This window comes from Physeter macrocephalus, chromosome 18 (genome assembly GCF_002837175.3).
Source record: "Physeter macrocephalus isolate SW-GA chromosome 18, ASM283717v5, whole genome shotgun sequence".
Taxonomy (NCBI): domain Eukaryota; kingdom Metazoa; phylum Chordata; class Mammalia; order Artiodactyla; family Physeteridae; genus Physeter; species Physeter macrocephalus.
The window spans coordinates 69662476-69690266 of NC_041231.1; the positions used below are offsets into that span (position 1 = coordinate 69662476).

The window sequence follows — 27791 nt, forward strand, 5'->3', positions numbered from 1 at the left end:
AAGAGATTGTTTTAATATTTTTAAAAGCAGACAACACTAAGAAAGGTGAGAAAGAAATTAGACAACGTAAAGATAATCAAACTTGGAACAAGAATTTCAAGAACAATAGAAAAATGGCTGTTTTCCTGTATTACCATGTGCCTCTCAAACTAACAATGCACCACACTGCTATAACCAAAAGAGAAAAGAAGCTAATGAAAATTTACAAAGCCACTGATGTCCCCAGTCATCTACAACACTGGGTCAATCCAGATTATGTGCTTTTGCTCAGTGACTCACCAAACCTTCATCCAAGGTAAAGTTACTTCCAGATTAGCCAGAAAAACTAAGAATAATAATTTGGTACATTAATTATTATATAAAAGGCTAGCTTGGCCAGTCTCTCCCCATCATAAAAGAACTTAAGTATAAAGAACTGAAAAGTAAACAGGGTCCAATAAAAGGTCACTTTTATAGGTTTGAGTCCCCAGAGTGTTATATCATTTCACATCAGATTACCTTACTCGACACGGTTCCCCGACACCAACAAACTTCTAGCTAAATATTCCTTTTGTCTAGTTTTCCATCTCTTAGAATTTCTTTTGTAAATCCTCATTAATAAGGAAGTTAAAGCATCCTCACCTAGTCAGCATAAATTGTTACTGGATGAGACAAGAAATACTAAACTCACTCAAATTAAAAAAGTCATTAGAAAAGAATTTAACAAGTAAAAGGTGATAATAAACAGTTATTAGATACATTTTCAGATACTATTTTCAAAGAACTATGGTTAACTTATGTTAAATTTTTCTTAAGTCAACAGTACGTCAAAACAATGTTTTTTAAAAAAAGCAATTTCTCAATCTTTCCATTTTTTCTATTCTGAGCAAATCCCTACACTTCTTACCCAATTTTTCAAAGTGACGTTAACATCTCAAATAGCTCAATGAAAATTTCAGATACAATCATCCTTGTGGTTGCAAAGAAATGAGCTTTCAAAAGAGTAGATGCTCACAACTCTAACTACCTTGTTCCATTCAAGGATGCACCTCCTCTAGCTTGCTGGAAATAACTGGAAGATTAATTAGAGCAGAAATAAAATGATGGAGTAGAACTGTACAGGTGGAGACAATACCACCACCACATACAGACCTAGTTCCTGGTATCAAAAGAATATTGAATTGTGCTTAAATGTCATCAAGACCTAAATTCTTCCTAATCTAGGGAGTATTTTATTGGTGTTTGGGTCATCATACCAGTACAAGAAAATTCTACACCATGTATAAGGAAAAGCTCAGAATTACACAATCACATAATTTAAGCTAAAACACTTCCTTATTTCTTTTAACTACTATGAAAAAGAAAACTGGGCAAGGAAGATTGCTCGTTATACATTTACCAGAATTTTGGATTCGCCATGTTTTTATAAACTGAGTATCAGGAGGTATCGACTCCCCTTCTCCTATGGTGACATCTTCAACAAAGGACATAGAGGGCACACTGATGTTTGGGCTCTCAAAGTCATAATAGGCGCCAATTGCTGCTTGTAGGTTCCTACAAATAAAGAGAAAAGGCAAAAGACTTCAGTCCTCTCCAGAGCATATTATCCTAATTGTCAAACAAAAGGAACCTACAGAACCCATATATAGAAGGTATATAGATGGCTCCTGGTATGTTAATCTTCAGAGTTGTTGATTCTGGCTGAGGAACAACAGGAAAAACGCCAGGACCAAAAACTTGTACATCACTTTCTTCCCAAGGTACCCACATAGAAAGTAACAAACATTATTAGCACCAGCAACAATGTGAGGAAATCCCCCTCTTACCCACAAGGACAGCAAGTGTGGGTAAGGAAGTCAATTAAAAGAGAGCTCCGGGGCTTCCCTGGTGGCACAGTGGTTGAGAGTCCGCCTGCCGATGCGGGAGACGTGGGTTCGTGCCCCGGTCCGGGAGGATCCCACGTGCCACGGAGCGGCTGGGCCCGTGAGCCATGGCCACTGAGCCTCGGCTGGGCCCGTGAGCCTTGGCCACTGAGCCTGCGCGTCCGGAGCCTGTGCTCCGCAACGGGAGAGGCCACAACAGTGACAGGCCCGTGTACCGCAAAAAAAAAAAAAAAAAAAAAAAAAAGAGAGCTCCTCTGTAGCTGTGACTAAAATCCAAAGAAGCTCCATTAAAAAAAAAAAAAATCTATTTTTTTAAAAACAATACATGCACATGATTCAAAGTTTCATACAATGAAAAATACCCATCTTATCTCTTCCTTCCTACACACACACACACACACACACACACACACACACATACACACACACAGGTAATCATTTGTTCATATTACTTTCTTAAATACCCTTCCAGAACTTCCTTATGCAGATACAAGCAAATGATATACACTCTTATTTCCCCCCTTCTTACACAACTGGTAGCATATTACACAGTGCCCTTTGCTTTATTCCCTTAACACTGTATCATGAAGACATTTCTAAGTCAGTACACAATGAATATCCTTATTGTTTTTTACAGCTGTATCCACTGTATAGATATATCATTATTTAGGTAACCAATCCACTTTTGAGTTTGCTTCCAATCTTTAATTCTTCCATATATAAGCTTAAGCACACATAGTTTAACATACAAGTGCATCTGTAGGATAAAGTCCTACAAGTGATACCGTTGGGTCAAAGGGCATATATTTGTGGCTTTAATCGATATATCTAAACTTCCCTCAATAAAAAAGTTACATACTTAATGAATGCTCCCACCAAGAATGTATGAGAGTGTCTATTTCCCCACTTGCTCATCAACGGTGTTTCTCCAACATTTTGGATTTTTGTCGATCTGATAGGTAAAAAATAAGATCTTGGTGAGGTCTTAACACCATTTTGTAAACAGTGGTGTTCTTTATTTTGTTTTTTAAGATTTATTTATTTAATTTATTTTTGGCTGCATCAGGTCTTAGTTGCAGCACACAGGATCTTCATTGAGGCATGCAGGATCTTTCGTTGTGGCGCGTGGGCTCTTCGTTGTGGTACGCTGCCTTCTCTCTAGTTGTGGCATGTGGGTTTTCTCTTCTCTAGTTGTGGCGTGCAGGCTCCAGGGCGCATGGGCTCTGTAGTTGTGGCGCGCGGGTTCCAGAGCACGCGGGCTCTAGTTGAGGCGTGCAAGTGCTGTAGTTGTGGCGCACGGGCTTAGCTGCCCCGCGGCATGTGGGATCTTAGCTCCCTGATCAGGGATCGAAGCCACGTCCCCTGCATTGTAAGGTGAATTCTTTACCACTGGACCACCAGGGAAGTCCCTGGTGTTCTTTTCAATTACTTATAAACCCCCTTAAGTCAGAAGGAACTACCAAGCACACAAACCACCAGAGTCCCTAACTGAACAGAATCACATGACTGACAGCTTGGTTCTTCAGTGCCAGAGACCAAAGGCCACTAAGGGGTTTAAGTTAGCTGTGTTCATTAAAGATCAAAGAAATTGTTGGTAATTACATTAACCATTTCTCTTATGGTCTTCCTCAAACTAGTGACATCATCCCCAGTCCCCACAGAATAACAACACAAATAGCATTTTTCTAAACATAACCCAACCATAAGCCAATGGATCCAGTAGGTTGTTTTTAATTATGTATAAACATAGCATGAAATAAGCTCTGACAGTACACAACTGTTCAACAGACATACTATTAACAGCAAATACTTTTCTGCTGGGGGCCTGCCTGCTCTTCCAGGTGTTTGCAGCTGCCAGAAAGGAAGGCTATATTTAGAGCAGCTACCTCAGGTCAAGCCTCATGCAATGGCGGCCTGCAGTATTAGTGAGTCATGACTGGAATTACAACACCACCGACTGCTGGCTCGTCATGTGTGTGCTAGATAAAATTTACATGGAGCAGAGCTGGGCCAGGGTCCAAACTGTGCCTGTTTACTTGACCATTCAATAGGAAGGCTTAGACTTCAGTTTTTCCAGCAACTTCCTTATCTAGCTGACACTGATCTCAAGTGAAGAATATGTGACTGGTCGAACTTGGGGATGCCCAGACCCTACCACGCGCAAACAGACTTAGGAGTACATCTGAAATCAGCCTTACACTTAGGGATCAGAGATAAAACAAGGGAGAGAGAAATAAGCCTAGGTTGCATTTTGTTCTTCTGAAACTTTTTATAAAAACCAAGTGGCCACGTTTTTATAAAGATAATTTTTCTGCGGAAGGTCTCAGGCAAACAGCCTGAATTGTCTTCTGTTCACTTGGCTGTAAAATATGCTTGGGAGGGAAGAGACTATTTGTGCACTCAGGACAATTGCCAATGCTCATCCTCAGCCTGTGTCATATTTCGCCACTTGGCTCTGACTGATATCAAACAGGACTTCGAGACCAGCACAGGAGAAACACTAGCAAGTGGAAAAGTCCAGCTACCCTACTTAGGCAGATCCATCCCCCTCCCAAATCTCCTTTCACACATTCCAACTCATCCCACAGCCAAACCAACAAAACTGCTTACTTGTACCTGTATTATACAGAAAATTCAACCAGAGAAAGATTAAGGAATACTTTTAAAGCCCAAAGTGAAACTGAAAGTAGTGAACTGGACTGGCAGGAAGAAGTAGTGAAGGATGACAAAGCACAATCATTTCCCAAGTACAAGGCGGAGAGAAGACATTAACCCGGTGGTGCTCTAACCCATCAGGCAGGTACACAGCTCCTCAGCACTTGGACCATTTAGATCACTGCCTCACAGTGCCAAGGAACGGCAGGAAGAGACTAAACAGCTCCTATTTAGTGTGAGAACAAGCAGACATGATAGCATGTATTCCTGTTCAAAACAACATACCCAACTATTATTAGCCAATAAAAAACTCTACATGAAACAGAGCTGGCTGAGGAGATGGGAAAGGGAGGACACTGACTCAGTATTCAGCCCAGCCTGAAAGTTTAAACTTCGAGGTTCCTTCAGTGTTTTTGCTCAAGAAAAGTTTTTACTCTGATTTTAAATAGTTAAAAGTGCCCTAAAGAACAAAGGGAGGCAGTGTTAATAGGGGGGAAAAAAGGCACAGGCAAAGATGGATGATAGTGATAGTTATACAACATTGTGAATATACTTTATGCCACAGAACTGTGCACTTAAAAATGGTTAAAATGGTAAAATTTTACCTTACTTTTTTTACTGATGTATAGTTGATTTACAATGTTATGTTAGTTTCCGATGTACAGCAAAGTGATTCAGATATATATATATTATTTATCTTATTCTTTTCCATTATGGTTTATTACAGGATATTGAATATAGTTCCCTGTGCTATACAGTAGGACCTTGCTGTTTATCAAGTGGTTTGTATCTGCTAATCCCAAACTCCTAATTTATCCCTCCCCCACCCCCTTTCCCCTTTGGTAAGCATAAGTTTGTTTTCTATGTCTGTGAGTCTGTTTCTGTTTTGTAAATAAATTCATTTTATCATATGTTAGATTCCACATACCATGTGATACCACATGGTATTTGCCTTTCTGACTTACTTCATTCACTTAGTATGATAATCTCTAAGTCCATGCATGTTGCTGCAAATGGCATTATTTCACTCTTTTTTTATGGCTGAGTAGTATTCCATTGTATATATTTACTACATCTTCGTTATCCATTCATCTGTTGATGGACATTTAGGTTGCTTCCACATCTTGACCATTGTGAATAATGCTGCTATGAACACAGGGGTGCATGTACCTTTTCGAATTAGAGTTTTCTCCTGATATATGCACAGAAGTGGAATTGCTGGATCATATGGCAACTCTATTTTTAGTTTTTTAAGGAACCTCCAAACTGTTTTCCATAGTGGCTGCACCAATTTACATTCCCACCAACAGGGTAGGAGGGTTCCCTTTTCTCCACACTCTATCCAGCATTTGCTGTTTGTAGACTTTTTAATGATGGCCATTCTGACCAGTGTGAGGTGATAACTCACTGCAGTTTTGATTTTCATTTCTCTAATAATTAGCGATATTGAGCATCTTTTCATGTGCCTATTGGCCATCTGTATGTCTTCTTTGAAGAAATGTCTATTTAGGTCATCTGCCCATTTTTTCATTGGGTTGTTTGTTTCTCTGTCATTGAGTTGTATGAGCTGTTAGTATATTTTGGAAATTAAGCCCTTTCAGTTGCATTGTTTGCAAATATTTTCTCCCAGTCCATAGGTTATCTTTTCATTTTGCTTATGGTTTTCTTGCTGTGCAAAAGCTTTTAAGTTTTTGATTAGGTCCCATTTGATTATAAAATGGTAAAATTTTAAATGGCTTTCTTTGGAGGCAGCTCCTTACCCCTGGCTGTGGGGCTTTGAACAAGTGGTTAAGCATCTGTGTCAGTTTACTCATGTGCAAAACTGAGTTTTTTTATTGCTAAGTTTGCTTATATTTTTTATTACAAAGTTGGTTGTTATAAAGTTGGCTGTGAAGACTGCATGAGGCAATGTGTGTAAATGCCAATGCCCTAGGCTGGCAGTCATTCATTCAACAAATATTTAATTAATGAGCCTTTATCCATGTGCTAGGCACTCGGCTTGGGTCTAGGGATAGAACAGACAGCAAAACAGACAAGGGCCCTATCCGTTACAAAGCCTAGCAGACTGCAGCAAACCAGGGACACTCAAAGAAGGGTAAATGCAACTACCTCTCACATTGAGGCTTATCTGCCCAAAGCAGCTTTTCCATCTTGCGGTTAAAAAAAAAAAAAAAAAAATGGGCTTGGTGCACAATACAGTTTCAACTGCACTGATAATCAGGTTAACCTGATTTGGAGTAGAAGAATCTGGTGATGCTGATATCTGTTTCCGGATGAAATGCAGTTTAATAACTAAGAAGCAATATTGTCCAACCTTCATTTTATAGATGAGGCCACAGATGCACTGACAGGTAAATAACTTGCCCCAGGCTAGACAGTCAATTATTAGTACAACTCAGAACCACATCTATTCAAAGGCATAAAACTTTTACCTTATCCAGAATTTTCCAATTTTCTACTAATGCTCTGAACATCTGATTTTCTTAAGAACATATTAAGTACCATCATGAATTCTATAAATGAATTAATTGTAACTTCTCATTAAACTGAATTCCTGAAAGTGGTCAAATGCCTAATCTTGCATATATTCACAAACACAAAACATTTATTTTTGCACTATTTATACAAACATAAGTCAGATTGACAGTCTTATGAAGAAAAATCATCTATATACTGAATATACTGTCAGGAACATAATCCCAAAAATACGGGGGTAGAAGAAAACAGTTCAGAAAACTAGGAAATCAGAATTAAGGAGGGAATGCCGGAAGTCTAAGTATTAGCTCAGATTCTCAGCAAAATAAAATTAGACACCTTCTCTTTCCACTCTCTGAACAAGTAAGAAACTCAAAAGGATCCAAACTGTTTATAAGAAAAAAAAAACTATCCATCTAATTTGGACATAAATTAAAATGGGAAATCAGAATAATGAATCAGTCTAGTTAAACATGAACAGTAGCATCTTCAGGCTTCAAGCAGTACCTATCCCGAACTTCAAGAAGTTTCCCTCACCTGTGGAGCACCAACGATACTGCTCCTAAGGCACAAGCTCATCAGGAATCAGAAAGACCTCACTATCTTTGAATGACTGAAAAAACCTGATTAGAAAAAGGATCAGCAAAACAGATGTCAGTTCTTACCCGGGCTTTCCAACATCAACTCAGCAGACGTGTAATATGGAAGACCAAAAAAAGAGGCCAAAAAACGTGTACTTGTGATACTTGTAAATTTTAAGGCCTGAGAAGAAACTGAGAATTTCATTAAAACAAAGATGAACGCAGGTAGGGAATAGAAGTTGGGCTAAAGAAGACTTAAAATACTTTCAAAACCTAAAAATTAACTAATAGATGATATTATTTAATACATGAAGACAGTAATAAGAAAGGAAGAACTTGTGAAAGATTTCATTAAGAGGAGCAACAAAGTTCACACCAATATTTACCCACTTCTCAGAGCCCTAGAAAGTCCAAGATTGTTTCTTCCTCTTCTTTTCCTGGCTATTTACTGATCCATTAATTTTAATACTTTTTAGAACTGCCCCCTCTAACTAACATCAGTAGTTATTACCTTTTCCAAAGAGAAAGTAAAAAACTAGCATTCTGCCATGAAAACCCAAGGTGGTGGCACTGTTCTAGATTTAAAGAGAGGGACCAGGGGTTAGGTGCTTTCACTGCCGTGGCCCGGGTTCAATCCCTGGTCAGGGAACTAAGATCCCTCAAGCCTTGTTGAGCAACCCCCACCCAAACACAAAAAAATTCAAAGAGACATAACAACCAAATGCAATATATGATCCTTGAGGTCCTTGAATGGATTCTGATTCTATTAAAAAAAAAAAGGGTTATAAATGATACATTTGGGAACAACTGAGCAAACTTACAATATGTACTGGATATTTTTTTAGTACTAAAGAATTTTTGTAAATTATCTTAGTGTCTTACTATGTATTATGTAAAGGAATGTCCTTTTTTTTAGAAGCATGCTGAAATATTTAAGGACGAACGGTCATGATGTCTACAACTTTCAAATGATTCAAAAAATTTTTATATAGAGAAAACAAATTATGGCAAAAATGTTAACCACTGCTGTTGAATTAGGTGGCAAGTATAAGGGTATATACTCTGATTCTTTTAAAATTTTCTGTAGGTTTGAATAGTTTATTAAAAAGGTAAATGAAAACAAAAACAAAAACAGAAGAAAGAAAAGGTATCTTTTTTCCCACCACTGGAAGATACAAAAAAAAAAATTAGGTGCAAAGAATTACTTCAGCAATCTAGGGAACATTAAGGAACCTATTGGGAACCTCAGGAGACCTAATGAGGATGAGGCTGACATGCTGACAATGACAGATCAGAAAGGGAAATAAAATTGCTGTGTCCTTGATGATATAGTTGAACCATAAATTAGGCAACCCCAGAGCCATCTTACATTGGGTATCGTCATCTGAGAAAATACAATTGGCTCACTGTTTAAAAAGTGGGCAGGGGAAGGGGCAGATTTTGAGCCTACACCAATTTGACACTGGCATTATAGAGTTTAATTTCTGAGTGCCTTTGGCTGTGTCAAGATCATACTATTTTTCCTCTTTTAAAAAAACTGAGGTGAAAGTCACATAACATACAATTATAACTACATACTTTAAAGTATATAATTCAATGGTGTTTACTGCATTCACAATGTTGTGCAACCACCACCTCTACGTTCAAAACTTTTAAATCATTTCATATCCATTAAGAACACCACATATCCATTAAGTAATCATTCCTCATTATTCCTTCCCCCCCATCCCCTGGCAACTACATATCTGTTTTCTGTCTCTATGAATTTGTCTATTTTGGATAATTTATATAAAAGGAATGACACCATATGCAACCTCTGTGTCTGGTTTCTTCCACTTAGCAGAATATTTTTTTTTTTTTTTTTTTCTGTGGTATGCAGGCCTCCCTCTGTTATGGCCTCTCCTGCTGCAGAGCACAGGCTCCGGACGCGCAGGCTCAGCGGCCATGGCTCACGGGCCCAGCCGCTCCGTGGCATGTGGGATCCTCCCAGACCGGGGCGCGAACCCGGTTCCCCTGCATCGGCAGGCGGACGCGCAACCACTGCGCCACCAGGGAAGCCCCAGCAGAATATTTTTGAGATTTACCCCAAATGATAGCATGCTGATCAGTATTTCATTCCTTTATACGGCTAAGTAATATTCCATTATATGTACATACCACATTTTGACTATCCATTCATCTGCTGATGGGCATTTGGATTGTTTCTACCTTTTGACTATTGAGTAATACTGCTATAAACATTCATATACAAGTGTCTGTGTGGGCATATGTGTTCATTTCTTTAGATATATACCTAGGAGTAGAACTTCTGGATCACATGTAATTCCATGTCTAACTTTTCGAAAAACCACAAACTGTTTTCCACATCAGCTGAACCATTTTACATTTCTACCAACAATGTACAAGTCAAGTGTTCCTATTTCTCGACATCTTCACCAACACTTCTTTTTCTTTTTTACTATAGCCATCCTAGTGGGTTTGAAATGATATCTGACTGTGGTTTTGATTTCCATTTCCTTAATGACCAATGATCTTAAACAACTTTTCATGTACTTGGCTATCTGTATATCCTCTTTGGAGATATGTCTATTCAAATCCTTTGTTCATTTTTGTGACTGAGTTGCTTGTCTTCCTATTGTGCAGCTGTAAGAGTTCTTTATATATTCTGGATACTAGACCCTTATCAGATATATGATTTACAAATATTTTCTCCCATTATGTTGACTGTCTTTTCACTTCCTTGATAATGTCTTTGGATGCATAACAAGTTTTTAATTTTGTTGCAGTCTACTTTATCTAGTTTTTTTTGTTGTTGCTTTGACTCTGACATCAAATCTAAGAATCAGGAGCCCAATCCAAGATCATGAAGATTTATCCCTATGTTTCTTCTAATAGTTTTATTGTTTTACTTTTATTCAGGTCACTGATTTTCAGTTAATTTTTGTATAAAGAGTGAGGTAGGGGGTCTGACTTCATTCTTTTGCCCGTGGTTATCCAGTTGTACCAGCACCATGTGTTAAAGAAGATGAAACATTTTTAAGAGAAAAAGAAGTTGGACAGACTCTTGGGTATGAGTAGGATTCTGCCCTATGGGTGATTCTAGCTAGCCTCTGGGGACACTTCCATGGCAAGTGCAATAAACGACAAAGCTCAGACATGGGAAACTGAGTGGGAGAACAAACTGAGACATGCACTGTACCTCACCATAACTCAAGTATGGTATGCTTATGCTCTGATCACCCTAAAAAATACATTTCCTATTCCCAAACACAGTTTCTAGGACTGAAAGAACCAACAACATTTATGCTCAGAATCAAACTAAATTATCAGCACAAAAACGTTTTCCCTATCTGCCAATCAGTAAGTATATAATATTTACTTCTTTTATACTTCTTTTCTTTAAGTTTTCACTCATTCACGCTCTAGGTAACAGAAATGTAAAGATAAATAAGACAAAGTCTTTGCTACCAAGGAACACAAAGTCTATTAAAGAAAGATTTAGAAACAAGTAATCACAATTCAATGAGGTAAATTTCAGGGAAGAAATATAACCAAGGACTACAAAAGTACAGAAAAGAAAATACCTTACTCAAACTTAGGAATTCAGGGAAAGCTTCATCAACCAGGTAACATCAAAACTGTACCCTAATGAACTGGTTAACCACCTAGAGAAGGGGGTGAAGGGGCATTTCAAATAGAGGGAGATTATATGCAAAGGCACACAGATGTATGAGAGTCACAAGAATACCACAAACTCACCAACAGCCAGAAAAAGACAGGCCTGACAACATTCAGGTCCCTGGTTCTGGTTGTTTCTGAAGCCCAAATGAATTGCTAACTTAAGTTCTAAGATATTCCTGCATCCTTATTAATTCTCATTTTTTTCAGGCTAGTTTAAGACAGGGTTGTGTTCACCTCCAGTACAGTCCTAACTGATACAAGACTAAAGTACTGCAAAAGTTAAAAATCCACAATGCATAACAAAGTCAAGGGGAATTCCCTGGTGGAGCAGTGGTTAAGAATCCGCCTGCCAATGCAGGGGACACGGGTTTGAGCCCTGGTCCGGGAAGATCCCACATGCTGCAGAGCAACTAAGCCCGTGCGCCACAACTACTGAGCCTGCGAGCCACAACTACTGAATCCCAAGCGCCTAGAGCCCGTGCTCTGCAACAAAAGAAGCCACCACAATGAGAAGCCCGCACACCGCAACGAAGAGTAGCCCCCACTCGCCGGAACTAGAGAAAGCCCGCAAGCAGCAAGGAAGACCCAACGCAGCCAAAAATAAGTAAGTAAATAAATAAATATTTTAAAAAACAAACAAAAAGTCGTCAAGGTGAGCTGGAGGAAATGGCCTCCCCTCCATCTGGGCTTAGCAAGGTAGCAGTCCTTGTACATAGCAAAGCAACTGGTTACACTCCATATGCACTCCAAAGCTAGATGGAGCTTTTGGAGCTTGGACCATAAAAGGAAATCGCCCACAGAACACTGTGCAAACTTCGGTAAAGTTTTTCAAGACAATCCAATCTGCAAAACCCAACCCAACCCAATCTGGCTTTCCAGAAAGAAGATATGACATACAAGATAAGAATATAACTTTCTGTCTAAAGCCAGAGATCTGAAACCTCTAATGGTTAGATAATTAAGAGACTTGCTGAATTTCAGCACCTGAACTCTCTGCATCACTTAAACTGAGAGACACTGATGAATACAAGGTAGATAGCCCCTTTCAAACACTTCTCCCAGGATCCCCCAAACTACCACCTCCTCCCCCCTTCATTATAAAGCATATCTAAAAGAAACATAGCTGGGAGAAGGGAAATTTAGGGGGTGACATTCCATAGAATATTTGAGAAAACTCTAAATCCAGAATTATCCATCCATGCCCTGAGTAGAGACCTTTAACCTGGAATGATAAGCAGAGCTAAGGGGCCTAACCCAGTCCTAGCAATCCTCTTCAGCAATCTTGGAGACTAAAATCTAATTATAATATTACTGGAGTTGGTTATTTATCAAAGGGAATGTCCAATTATGAAGTGGATAAGCAATGAACTTAAGTTTTAAAGGAGTTCTATTATTGGGAGCCTATAATTATTATACCCCTGGTCAAGCCCCAGGTCCCAAAAGTAGCATCGTATTGGAAGGGAAAGCTAAAGCAGCATGGTCCTCATAAAAGAACTCTCCCACCCTGCCCCTAAATCTCCTGTGCTCCTCTCAAGGATGGTCATGAAGAATATCAGACATAGGAAATCTTTCTGGGGGAAGCTAGGCCAAGGCATTCAGTTCTCCGCCAATGAAATGAGTTAACAGGTGACCAGGAGACTTGCTGACTGTATTTTACAGCTCCTGCCCTACAGAAGACAGTGTACACTCGTAATTCTTTCCGCTTTTATCCCCCAGGCTGAGAACAGTGCCTGGCATATAGAAGGTGCTTAATATATATTTGTTGACTGGAATATGCTACTGACCAAAATATAGTACAGCTGCCCTTGACCAACATGAGGTAAATTGGGCGGGTCCACTATACTCAGATTTTTTTCAATGGTAAATACTACAGTACTACACAATCCAAGACTGGTTGAATCCACGGATTGGGAACTGCTGATATGGAGGGCCAAATTATAAATTATACACAGATTTTCCACTGCACAGAGGGTTTGCACCCTTAATTCCCATGTTGTTAAAAGGTCAACTATATTTTTCCTTTCATCACATTTTCCCCTCACAATTTTATACTGGGACTATAGGCATACCTTGTTTTAATGGACTTGGCTTTATTGTGCTTTACAGATAATTGCTTTTTTACAAATTGAAAGTCTGTGGCAATCCTGCTGCAGGCAAGTCTATCAGTGCATTCTTCCAACAGCATTTGCTCACTTTGTGTCTCTGTGTCACATTTTGGTAACTCTCACAATATTTCAAACTTTTTCATTATTCTTATATTTGTTATGGTGATCTGTGATCAGCAATCTATGATGTTTCTATTGTAACTGTTTTGGGGTACCACGAACAGTGCCCACATAAGACTGTGAACTTAACTGGTAAATGTGTGTGTTCTGACCACTCCACCAGCCATTCTCCCATCTCTCTCCCTTCTCCTTGGGTCTCCCTATTCCCTGAGATATAATATTGAAATCAGGACAACTGATAACCCTTCAATGGTCTCTAGGTGTTCAAGTGAAGGAAGAGCCACACATCTCTCCCTTTAAATTAAAAGCTAGAAATGATTAAGCTTAGTGAGGAAGGCATGTCAAAAAACAAGATATGGGCTTCCCTGGTGGCGCAGTGGTTGAGAGTCCGCCTGCCGATGCAGGGGACACGGGTTCATGCCCCGGTCCGGGAAGATCTCACATGCCACAGAGCGGCTAGGCCCGTTGAGCCATGGCCGCTGAGCCTGTGCTTTCGGAGCCTGTGCTCTGCGACGGGAGAGGCCACAACAGTGAGAGGCCCGCGTACCGCAAAAAAACAAAACAAAACAAAAAACCAAGATAGGCCAGAAGCTAGGTCGCTTGTACCAAACAGCTAAGTTGTGAAAGCAAAGGAAAAGTTCTTCAAGAAAATGAAAAGTGCTACTCCAGTGAACACACGAATCATAAGAAAAGTGAAATAGCCTTATTGCTGATATGGAGAAAGTTTGAGTGGTCTGGATAGAAGATCAAATCAGCCACAACATTCTCTTAAGCCAAAGCCTAATCCAGAGCAAGGCCCTGACTCTCCCCAACTCTGTGAAGGCTGAGAGAGGTGAAGAAGCTGCAGAAGAAAAGTTTAAAGCTAGCAGAGGTTGGTTCTTGCAGTTTAAGGAAAGAAGCCCTCTCCATAACATAAAAGTGCAAGGTGGAGGAGCAAGTGCTGATGTAGAAGCTGCAGCAAGTTATCCAGAAGATCCAGCTAAGATGATTCATGAAGGTGGGCTACACTAAACAAGAGATTTTCAATGTAGACAAGACAGCCTTATATTGGGAGAAGATGCCATCTAGGACTTTCACAGCTAAGGAGGAGAAGTCAGTGCCTGGCTTCAAAGGACAGGCTTTCTTGTTAGGGTCTAATGCAGCTGGTGGCTTTACGTTGAAGCCAGTGATCATTTACCATTCTGAAAACTCTAGGGCCCTTAAAAATTATGCTCAATCTGCTCTGCCTGTGCTCTGTAAATGAAACAACAAAGCCTGGATGACTGTACATCTGTTTGCAACATGGTTCACTGACCATTTCAAGCCCACTGTTGAGACTTACTGCTCAGAAAAAAAGATTCCTTTCAAAATGTTACTACTCATCGATGGTGCTCCTGGTCACCCAAGAGCTCTGATGGAGATATGCAACAAGATTTTCATGTCTGCCAACACATCCATTCTGTAGCCATAGATCAAAGAGTCATTTCTACTTTCAAGTCTTGTTCTTTAAGAAATACATTTTGTGAGGCTATAGTGAATCCTCTGATGCATCTGGGCAAAGTAAGTCCTTCTGGAAAGGATTCACCATTCTAGATGCCATTAAGAACATTTGTGATTCATGGGAGGAGGTCAAAATATCAGCATTAAGAGGAGTTTGGAAGAAGCTGACTGCAACCCTCGTGGATGACTTTGGAGGGGTTCGAGACTTCAGTGGAGGAAGTAACTGCAGATGTGGTGGATGTAGCGAGAGAACTAGAAGCGGAGCCTGAAGATGTGACTGAATGGCTGCAATCTCAGGATAAAACTTTAACCGATGAGGACTTACTTTTTACCATGAGCAAAGAAAGTGGCTCCTTGAGATGGTATCTACTCCTGGTGAAGATGCTGTGAAGATTGTTGAAATAACAACAAAGGACTTAGAATATTACATAAACTTAGTTCATAAAGCAATGGCAGGGTTTGAAAGGACTGACTCCCAATCTGAAAGAAGTTCTACTGTGGGCAAAATGCTATCAAACAGCATTGCATGCTACAGAGAAATTGCTTGTAAAAGGAAGAGTCAGTCAGTGCAGCAAACTTCATTGTTCTCTTACTTTAAGCTGCCCCAGCCTTCAGCAACTCCCAAGCTGATCAGTCTGTAGCCATCAACATGGAGGCAAGACCCTCCACCAGCAAAAAAGATTACAACTTGCTCAAGACTCAGATGATGGTTAGCGGTTTTTGCCAATAAAGGATTTTTTAATTAAGATATGTACATTGTTTTCTTAGACATAATGCTATTGCATACTTGACAGACTACAATATAGTCTAAACATAACTTTTACATGCACCGGGAAACCAAAAAATTCGTGTGATTCGCTTTATGGCAATATTCAGTTTATTATGGTGGTCTGGAACCAAACCAGCTGTATGTCCAATGTATGCCTATATATCAATATAACAGAGGGCAGAGGAATGCCAACAACAAAAAAATGTATCGTTTAGCCTATATAGTGCAGGATCATGCAAATGTATACCTGGACCAATCAAGACCAAATTAGGGAAAGCACAGCTATCACCCAAAGACCTTCAGTTGGTGGGATAGGGCACCTGGGACAACAAAAGTCATAATTATGATAGCTGGACCTGACTAGGGGTCATCTCCCACGGGAGAGGGGGGATGAGAGCATTTGTAGTTGTTACTTGTTTGGCAATGCCCCCACTTGCACATAGAACTCCTTAATACAGAGTGAGGTCATTCCAGAGTTGACGTCGGGGTGGGGACACCCAGAAATTTGGAACTGAAATTTAGAAAGAGTTTTTCTCATAGTATCTGGGCTATAAACTACACATTTGGGGGCTTTTGACAGTCAGGGTTCTCTTCAGCAGAGACAGGAGACCACTGCAAACACCTAGATACAACATACATAGAAAGGAATCTGAAGGGTTTTTTAGTCCCTGGTTCCAGTTGTTCCTGGAAGCCCAAACTTATTCCTGCCTTTGGGTTCTGTGTAACATAAAAACATCCTTAAAATACCCCCACCCCTTTAGCATTATATAGTTGGAAGTAAGTTTGTTACCTGCAACATAATAATCCCAGATTAATTCAAAATTGTAGAGTGCGGTCCAGAGATAGAGTCTGCAAGTCGGGTGCAAAGTCTGTCACAAGAGACAGAAGAGGAACTGGAAAGGTAAATTAAAACTTAACTCAGATCCAGCAATCTACTTTTGGGTATATATCCAAAAGAACAGAAAGCAGAGTCACAAAAAGAAATGTGCACATCATGTTCATAGCAGCATTATTCACAATAGCCAAAAGATGAAAGCACATGTCTATCAACGGATGAAATGGATTAAAATACACATACAGTGAAATATTACTCAAACTTAGAAAGGAAAAACTGTCACATGCTGGAACATGGATAAACCTTGAGAACATTATGCTAAGAGAAATAAGCTGTCACAAAAAAGACAAATACTGTATTACTGTATTCACTTATATGAGGTATCTAGAGTAGTAATTCATAGAAACAAAGTAGAATGATGACTGACAGGGGCTAAGGAAAGGGGGAAATGAGGAGTTATTGTTTATGGGTAGAGAGTTTCAGTTTTGCAGAATGAAAAAGTTCTAGAGATTAACTGCACAACATGCTTAACACTACTGAACTGTACACTTAAAAATGGTTAAGATGATAAATTCTATGTTATGTGTATTTAACCACAATTTTTAAAAATTTTAATTAGGATGAGACCAATATGCTTCATTAAGAAATCTGGACCTAACTCCTAAAAGCAAAGGAGAGCATCTAAAGGTTAAAAAAAAAAAAAACAATTTTACTGAAGTACGACTTATGCAGCATAAAACTCACCCATTTCAATTGCACAATTCAATGATTTTTAGTAAAGTTACTGAATTGTAACACAATCACCATGTTTCAGAACATTTTCATCATCCCCACAATGTGTGTATACATGTTATGTTAATGGCACAGGGGAATTAAGGATGTTAATCAGGTGACCTGGACATAGCAACATTATCCTGGATTATCCAGGTGAACTCAATGTAATCACTTCCTTAAGTGTGAAAGAGGGAATTGGAAGACAGAACCAGAGAGAGAGCAGTATGAGAAGAACCCACACGACATGCTGGCTTTGAAGATGGAGAAAAGAGGCCATAAGCCAAGGTACGGTATGTGGCCCCTGGAAGTGGGAAAAGGCAAAGAAACGAACTCTCCAGCAAGAACACAGCCCTGATACACCTTTATTTTAGCCCAGTGAGACTCATTTTGGATTTCTGAACTCCATAACTGTAAAATCATAAATTGGTGTTTTTATAAACCACTAAGTTTGTGGTAATTTATTAACAACAGCAAAAAATTAATACAATGTCTATTCATTATATTATTCTTTCTACTTTACTATATGTTTGAAAATGTTCATCATACAAGAAAACTATTAATATAAAAAACTAAAAGATTACAAAAAAAGGTGCTATTTTCTGCTGAGTCATTTCCTTCATCATAACTCAGCTCTCAAGAACTCAATTATCCATTAAAGATGCACACTTAGAAGTTAACTCCTATTCTTCTTGCCTCCCGCCACCCCACCCCTGCCCCCGCCATGTAACTGCCATGGATACTTGCTAAAAAGGTAAATAATCACTAGGTTCAGTGCTAACTGAAATTTTTGAAGATACCAGAACAGAGTAGAAATGCGCAGAGTAGCCATGAAAATGTAAAATACCCCAAAAGTCCCAGAATGACAAATCAGAAAACGTGACTCAAACAAAACTAACTTTGTAAACAAAACATTTGTGGTTTACTGTTGTTCATGAAACTTTCGTTGGGACATTTAAAGTAGCAGTTACGAAATGATCAAGTAAATCTATAATTAAGTATGGTTTTCAAAAGTGTGTTTACCTCACAAGGAACTTAGAATAAGCCAGCAATGGTTAAAATGCGTCTTATCCTACAGCCTAGTCAGAGATCTGTTTTCTAAAAAATATTAGGAACTTTTTTTTTTATTTTTAAAAAAGGGAAAAGTGCCAAAAAGCTAAATTGTAAGCCAGCGTTACACTCTCAAATCTAGCTGTTGTTTCTGCATACACAGAAAAAAAATGCAGGGGCTTCGAAAAGAAATCACGTACCTTTTACATATACCTTTGATTAAAATGCTCCACACCTGTCTTATATGTCTTGCCTAGAGATTTCCTGATGGTGTGCTACAGAGGCCAGCTTCAAAGCCTCTTCAGTTTCATCTCCCCTAAAGAACCACGCTGACCACACCATCTTTGGAGAACACAACAGTAAGCCTCAGCATACTTCACCTCCAAAAATGCATACTAGGGTACGTGTCTAAGACCCTATGTTATGAATCTTATTCTGTCCTCTAAAAACAAAAAGGTAAATAAAACTTGGCCAAGTTCTATGCAGTATGATGAACAATGCAACATTATCATCACCACCAAATAATGCCACATGGCCTTAATGCCTACTCTGCTCATTCTGCAGCCAACCCATCTCCAAATACTCGGCGGCTATATTTGGCTGTTCTCTAGTACATGTGAGATAGGTACCTTAAAAAGCTACATACTTACAGCTGGAAGACTAAATTAAATTGGATAGAACTTGAAAAAAGACTAGGATAAAGGCAGATTTTATCACAGCTCATAAACCTGAGAGGACCAGCCCCCCTTTTCTTTTACAAACTAATAAAACGGCAGAATAAAAGGTGTCAGATGTCAGATGTCATTTTTAGTAATAACTAATCCCTGAGAACAAACAAGGAAGACAACATGTAAAGAATATTTCCTGTAAAAGTCCTATGACACTTGCAGACAGTCTCACATACTCTGTTAATGTTTTCATGTGTGGGCAACCAACTGCACATGAGAAGCAGTTAGGTTTGGACAGCTCATCCAACTATGGCATTTCTTTTACATTACAGAAGAAAAGGATTTTTAAAAATAGCGACTTTGCATGACACTGCATAATTACCACCAGTTAAATTACTATCAAAAAAAATCACAAAACCATCCAAACAAACATGGGGGGGGGGAAACTAATTTGGTTTACAAAGAAAAACTAATAAAAGCTTAAGAAAAACCATTTCTGTATCTTTTTCTTATTCCTTAAAAAGAGTGGTCTCTCAAAGAGAGAAAAGCAGCAAACATCCCCAAATAATGTAAACACAGTCAAAAAGTTTATGTATTTCAAGCTTCGCAAAGGTCAAGGAGATCTCTCTCTCTCTCCAGTACCGTTTCTTTGGATCCTCTGTGGCTGAGGGTAAGGTAAATATGCTTAGCTCAACACTATTAAGACAAGCAACCAAAATCTGCTTCATTCTCCATAAAATCCTTCATGACTCTGACAAGTTCCATTTAAAAATTAGCAATATCTTTACAAAAGACTGCTAACTAATAAACACAGAAGGAACAACAGAATTAGAAAATTATCTTTTTGCAACCACTAGGCAATAAACAACTCAAGCAAGGATCATCAATGGATACTAAAACAGGAGAAAGATTGCTGGGGAAAAGGATATTCTCACAGTCTATCACAGATTACTTACTAATTACAAAGGAGAATAACAGGTGGACACTGTCTTAACTAAATACTCAAATTTAGCATAATAATGGGACAAAAGCAGATGCCTCCTGACGTGATGCAACAGGCGACACACATTTCTAACAGCAACAAAACGTTTAACCTGAATTTAACCATGAGGAAACAGACTAATCAACAATATGGGACACTACAGAGGACAAATGGCCTAGACTTTAAAAAAATGTCAATGTCATAAAACAAACAAATGGCAAAGGTCAGTGACTGTTCTAGATTAAAGACATGACAACCTAATATAGCATGAGATGCTTGAGAAGACTCTGGATTTTTTTTTAAAAAGTTATAAAGGGCATCTTGGGAACAAATAGGAAAATCTAGATATGAACTGTATATTAGATAACACTATTATTTCCAGGCTAAATTCCTTGGGAGTGACAATGACATTGCAGATATGTAGGATGACGCCCTTGTTCTTAGAAGATATCTGCTGAAGGACTAAGAGGTGAAATGTCATGATGTCTGCAATTTATCTCAAATGGTTCAGGGAAGAAAAATAAAATAAAATCCAGAGAGAGAACTTTCACACATTGCTGTTGGGAATGTAAAATGGTAGTTACTTTGGAAAAGAGTTTGGCAGTTTCTTAAAAAGACATAATTTTACAATACAAAATAGCAATCAATTCCTAGGTATCTACCCAGAAGAAATTAAAACACATCCAAAGTCTTGCAAATGGATGTTCATAGCAGTTTTATTCATAATAGCCAAGTAGAAAAAATTCCAAGTGTCCATCAACAGGTAAATGGATAAACAAAATGTGGTATATCCATGCAATGGAAAATTACTCAGCAACAAAAATACTGATACACGCTAAAACATGGATAAACCTCATAAACAAAACACTAACTGAAAGAAGCCAGATACAAAAGACCACTTATGGGACTTTCCTAGTGGTCCAGTGGGTTAAGAATCCACGCACCCAATGCAGGGGGCCCAGGTTCAATCCCTGGTCCGGGAACTAGATCCCACATGCATGCCGCAACTACCGAGTTTGCATGCCACAACTAAGAGTCCACATGCTGCAACTAACAGTCCGCGTGCCACAACTAAAACACGCTGCAACGGAGACCCCGCATGCCACGACTAAAACCCGGCGCAACCTAAATAAATAAATAATTTTTTTAAAAAAGACCCCTTATTATATGATTCCATCGATATAAAAAGTAAAAGAAAAGGCAATTATTTTTTTTTAACATCTTTATTGGAGTATAACTTTTACAATAGTGTGTTAGTTTCTCCTTTACAACAAAGTGAATCAGTTATACGTATACATATGTTCTTACCCTTCCCCCTCCCCATGTCCTCAAGTCCATGCTCTAGTAGGTCTGTGTTTTATTCCCGTCCTACCACTAATCTCTTCATGAATTTTTTTTTTCTTAGATTCCATATATATGTGTTAGCATACGGTATTTGTTTTTCTCCTTCTGACTTACTTCACTCTGTATGACAGACTCCAGTTCTATCCACCTCATTACAAATAACTCAGTTTCATTTCTTTTTATGGCTGAGTAATATTCCATTGAGAAAAGGCAATTATTTAGAGACAGAAAAAAAATTAGTGTTTGCCTGAGGCTGGAAGTAGGAATGGTGATTAACTATAAACAGGCAGGCAAAGTCATCTTGAAATGATGAAAATATTATACAACTGGATTGTACTGATGGTTGCTCAGTTCTGTAAACTTACTAAAAATCATTCAATTATCTATTTTAAATGGGTTAATTTATGATATGTAAATTATACTTCAATAAACATACTTTAAAAATAAAGCAGATATGGTAAAATGGCAATTATACAGGTATTCATTGTGCTAATCTTTCAAAACTATAGTTTTGAAAGTCTTCAAAATAAAAAGTTGGGGGACAGATCAGAATGAACGCTGCAAAGCACATACACTCACCCCAAAATTAGTGTTTCTAACTGTAGATTACCTAAAAGAAGTAAAGGACAGAGCACAACTCTGATAGATTTAGGATTAAATAAGAGAAGAACATATTGGAACCTAGGGCAAATTTTTATCTAAGAATGTGATTAACAATTTTTTCTCTACTTAGGTATTATTTTTTCCTCATTACACAAGTAATACATATTCATTATAGAAAATGTGAGAATTAAAGTGAAAAAGAAAGTACAAAAAAGAAAATAAAAAATAACTTCATAATCTCATAGCCAGAGATAAGTATTTGTAGTTTATTTTTTATTTTTCAGGTAAATGCAGATCCATTTTGGCGAAGGAAAGCTATCTAAATACAACATCATCACAACTTGATCAATTATTCAATTGGTATACTAAAATTTTACATCATATCCAAACAACCACATAAATCGTAAGAATAAAAAGGCAGAATAAAAAATTTTAGATGCAAATCCAATACTTCCTTTCAGCTTCCAATTAAAAATTTCAGGGACTTCCCTGTGACTCAGTGGTTAAGAATCCGCCTGCCAATGCAGGGGACACGGGTTCGAGCCCTGGTCCAGGAAGATCCCACATGCCTCAGAGCAACTAAGCCTGTGTGCCACAACTACTGAACCTGTGCTCTAGAGCCCATGAGCCACAACTACTACTGAAGCCCACGCGCCTAGAGCCCGTGCTGCGCAACAAGAGAAGCCACCGCAATAAGAAGCCTGCATACCGCAACGAAGAGTAGCCCCTGCTCGCCACAACTAGAGAAAGCCCTCGCACAGCAACAAAGACCCAATGCAGCCAAAACTAAATTAATTAACTAGTTAAAAAAAAAATTTCACACACTAGCCTCAGCTCTCTCCCAAAACCCTCCTAAAATATAGGTATAGTGCTACAGATTGAATGAACATTTGTGTCCCCCCAAAATTCACTGGGAAACTCTAACTCGCAATGTGATGGTATTAGGAGGTGGAGCCTTTCGGAGGTGATTAGGTCACAAGGGTAAAGCCCTCACGAATGGAATTAGTGTCCTTATAAAAGCCATCCCAGAGAGCTCCCTTGCCCCTTCCACCACACGGGGTTACAGTGAAAGTCAGTCATCTGTAAACCAGGAATCGGACCCTCACCAGACATTGAATCTGCTAGCACCCTGACCTTGGACTTCCCAGCCTCCAGATATGTGAGAAATAAATCTCTGTTGTTTATCAAGCCACACAATCTATGATATTTTTGCTATAGCATCCTGAAATGAAGAAAAATGCGGGAAAAAGTCAGAAATTCACAAGGACCAAATGAACAAGTGAGGAGGCAATATTTGGGCGGCTAGAAAGCAGGTAGACAAGTGGTAAATGACTTAGCCGACCTGAGAAAGATGACTCCTCCTCGGCCAGCAGTGGGGACAAGTAGATAAGCAATCCAACTTAAAATGAGGATTCCCCAAAAGGTTCAGAAATTAAGAGCACCAGGTACCCTACAAGTGAAGGTAAAGACATGGATAAAAACAGAACTTATGCATTTGCCTAAACTATGCATCGGACCTCAGATCCTCAATACAGTCTAAACACTGCACAGCTGGTGACTGCCCCACCCTGGAGGAAATGGGTGGAGCTGTTAAACCCTCATTTAACAAACCCTACAGTCAGGCCCACAACTTTCAAACCAACTTTTTGTGTCCTACTCTTAAATACGAGTAGATAGCTAATAAACAGCAAGTACGTAAGGTAAAGTATCTAATATGATAGAAAAAAACTAAAGCAAGCAAACAGAAGGCAACCTGAAGAATACAACACCGAGGAGATCTCAGAAAAGAGAGCAAAAATTTTGTCAAAAGATTAAAAGAGGGGAAAAAAAAAATAAGACAGAGGACCAGAACAGAAAATCCAGTGTCTGAAAAATAGGAGATCTAAGAAAAGAGAACAGAGAAAATGAAGAGGAGGAAATCAAAGAATTAATTCAAGAAAATTTCTAAGATCTAAAAAAAAACAAAACAAATGATCAAACATAACAAAAGAGAAACAGAGGTATAGACAGAGAGAACAAACAGGTGGTGGCAAGGGGGGGGTAGGGGGAGGAAAGAAATAGGTGAGGGAGATAAGAGGAACAAACTTCCAGCTGCAAAAAAATAAGCCACAGTTATGAAATGTACAGTGTGAGGAACATAATCAATAACTATGTAATATCTTTGTATGGTGACATATCATAACTAGACTTATCAGGCTTATTGTGGTGATCATTTTGAAATATATAAAAATACCAAATCACTATATTGTGTAACAGGAACTAACACAGTGTTACTGTAGGTCAATTATACTTCAAAAACAAACTCATTGAAAAAGAGATCAGATTTGTGGTTACCAGAGGCAGAGGGGGTAACTGCAGGAAGGCAATCAAAAGGTACAAAATCCCAGATATAAGATAAATAAGCACTAGGGATGTAATGTACAACATGATAAATATAATTATCATTGCTATATGTTATATATGAAGGTTAGTAAGAGACTAAATTCTAAGAGCTTGCTCACAAGAAAAAATTTTTTTCTATTTCTTTAATTTTGTATCTATATGACATGATGGATGTTTACTAAACTTACTGTGATAATCATTTCATGAGGTATGTAAGTGGAATCATTATGCTGTACACCTTAAAGTTATACAGTGGTGTAGTATGTCAATAAAACTGGAAGAAAAAAATAAGAAACATTCCAAGAACAGAGGACAGTTTCCAGACTAAAAGGGCTCCCCAAGGCTAAGAACAATGTATGAGAACACAGGCTGAACTGCATCACTGTCAAATTTCAGGACACTGGGGACACAGCAGTTACCAAAAGCTTCCAGAAAGGGAAAATACAGAATTCATTCAAAGAACAAAGAATCAGAACAGCATCACATTTCAACATTTCCAGTGAAAAACACAAAACAAAGGAACAGTGCCTTCAAAATTCTGAGAAAAATACTTCCAATCTTCAAACTGCTACCTAACCAAACCTGGGATTATCAACTAAACATCAGAGTAAAATAGTTTCAGAAAACGAAAGTCTCAAATTTGATCTCTGCACTCTTAGGAAGTTTAAAAAAATGGGGTCCAGGAAACAGGGGTTCCAACAAAGTGGGGAAAGTATGAAAGAAATCCCCGGGGTACCAGGGGAGCTGTGCAGCAAACCTAGAGTTCTACCAGTCCAGTCATAGTGGGTCAAACACTGTGGAAGACTTCTTCACAAAGATAAAACCAATAGAACACCTGAAGTGTATAAACCTACTGAGAAGAGATTCATAGATAGTAAGGAGCTTGAGGATAACTTAGTTTAAAAAATCTGATTCCGGACTTCCCTGGTGGAGCAGTGGTTAAGAATACGCCTGCCAATGCAGGGGACACGCGTTCGAGCCCTGGTCCGGGAAGATCCTACATGCCACGGAGCAACTAAGCCCGTGTGCCACAACTACTGAGCCTCCGCTCTAGAGCCCGCGAGCCACAACTACTGAGCCCATGCACCTAGAGCCCGTGCTCCACAGCAAGAGAAGCCACTGCAATGAGAAGCCTGCGCACTGCAACGAAGAGTAGCCCCCGCTTGCCACAACTAGAGAAAGCCCGCACGCAGCAACGAAGACCCAACAATAAATAAATAAATAAATAAATAAATATTTTTTAGAAAAAATCTGATCCCTATACAGAAAAAACAGAATTTTCTGTATATCCTGTATACAGATGTTGTCTACAGATGTTGAACTATAATGCTGTATACCTGAAACTTAATAAATAAAGCATTTTAAAACTATCTAAGAAACTGAGCAAACCAAAAAATCAAGACAATGATTCCCCCAGGAGAGCAAAAGATTGTGCAGAAAAGGAAAATGAATCCCAGTACACTAATGACTCAACTGTCAATAAGGATTTAAATAGTTAAAACAACATAAACACTGAAAACTGATTTAACCAAATCACAAATAATTAAAATGGGATCATTAGAGAAAGGGTGAGTGTAACTGAAAATTACCATGTGCTGGGTACAGCTCTAAATCTTTACACATATTAATTTATCCAATCCTCAGGTCAAAACTGATATTGTCCTTATATATAAGGAACCAAGGCACAGAGAGAGTAAAATAACTTGCCGAAGGTCACACAGATAGTAAATAGCAGAAGCTTTGAACTTTGCTCTTTACCACCACATTGGCTCTCACAGAATAACATCCTCATCTCCCTGTGGGAAGTCAACAGATATGGTCAAAACAGAAAAAAAAAAAAAAAAAAATCAATGGAGGTAAAAACCCAAAAAATCAGCTGAAAGAATTTAAAAAGACTGCCTTTGGAAATGAGTAAGAAAAAAGGACTCTAGAATCCCTGGTTCCTTTTTTTTTTTTTTGCTGGTTCCTTTTAACAAGCCTGTAGAACTACCTTACCCTTTAAACTATGTGCCTTTATAATGCAGATAAAATGAAAATTATAAGAAAAAAATGTACTTCCCTTTAAAAATATTTTTTAAGTGAACATTAAAATTCTTATTAAACCTTAGAAAACCAGACATACACACCAGTACAACAGAGGAAGAATCTCAAAACCAAGCCCAAATATATACATAAGCATTTGATATATGATAAAGATAGCATTTCAAATCATTGGGGGGGAAATGTGAATTTCACAATAAATGGGAAAACTGACTAATCATCTGAAAAACATGTTAGATATCAACCCCAGCACACTGCCTAACAAGTTTCATCTGTATAAAAAATGTATATGTAGGGCTTCCCTGGTGGCGCAGTGGTTGAGAGTCCGCCTGCCAACGCAGGGGACGCGGGTTCGTGCCCCGGTCCGGGAAGATCCCACGTGCCGCGGAGCGGCTGGGCCTGTGAGCCATGGCCGCTGGGCCTGCGCGTCCGGAGCCTGTGCTCCGCAGCGGGAGAGGCCACAACAGTGAGAGGCCCGCGTACCGCAAAAACAAAAACAAACAAACAAACAAAAAAAATGTATATGTAAATTATGCAATCATAAAGAAAACAGAGGTGAATAATTATATAATGATTAGGTGGGAGAAGGATTTCTAAGCATGAAACCAAAAGCAGAAATCAAAAAGGAAAAGACTGCTGGATTCAACTTCACAAAAATTCACCAAAAAACTGCTACACAGTTAAAACAAAAATCATAAGCCATGTTAAATGACAAACTGGAGGAAAGGTAAGTATTTAATAAGCTATTTTCCTTAATATGCAAATAGCTCACACAAATCAATGAAAAAAAGAAAACAATCCAATAGAGGTAGAGAGAAAAACACACAAAAAAGTCACAGAAAAATATAAATGGCCTCAACAAAGCTGGGGGGGAGGGGGGATACAAATGGCCAATAAGGATAAGGAAAGATGCCCTACCTCACTCGTAATTAAAGCAATACAAATTAAAATGAATATATATTTAACCTATCAGACCAGCAACAATGTAAAGACCATTCCTCTATGGCTAAGAGGGTGGCAAAACAAGCACTCTTGTATACTGACAGTAAAAATGAAAACTGGTACAATAAAATTGGTACAATACATTTGAAGTGAATTTGATACTACCTATCAAAATTTATAATGGCCATACACCTAGCCCCAGCAATCCCACTTCTAGGACTGTATCCACAAGTTTGTATAAAGATACCTATACCAGAGCAGCTTTATAAAAGCAAATACCTAGAAACTAACTGTCCATCAGTAAGGAAGTGGTTAAACAAAATGTGGTCAGCCACAATGGAATACCATGTATCCATTAAAAAAAAAGAAAAATAATGTCCACATTGTAAAGTTAAACAAAAAGCTAACCTAAGAACAGTATGTATAGTGTGATTCCATTTGTGTGTG

The 27791-nt window shown here is 38.6% G+C and overlaps 1 protein-coding gene across 2 annotated transcripts in view; it reads right to left on the reverse strand.

Annotated features, from left to right (window-relative positions):
- Positions 1-27791, reverse strand: part of ILRUN (inflammation and lipid regulator with UBA-like and NBR1-like domains) — a 113217-nt gene that overhangs the window by 72722 nt on the left and 12704 nt on the right. For both annotated transcript variants that reach the window (XM_007106292.4, XM_007106293.4), the window contains exon 2: positions 1379-1533. In XM_007106292.4, the coding sequence (XP_007106354.1) occupies positions 1379-1533 (155 nt within the window). The remainder of the gene's footprint in view (positions 1-1378; positions 1534-27791) is intronic.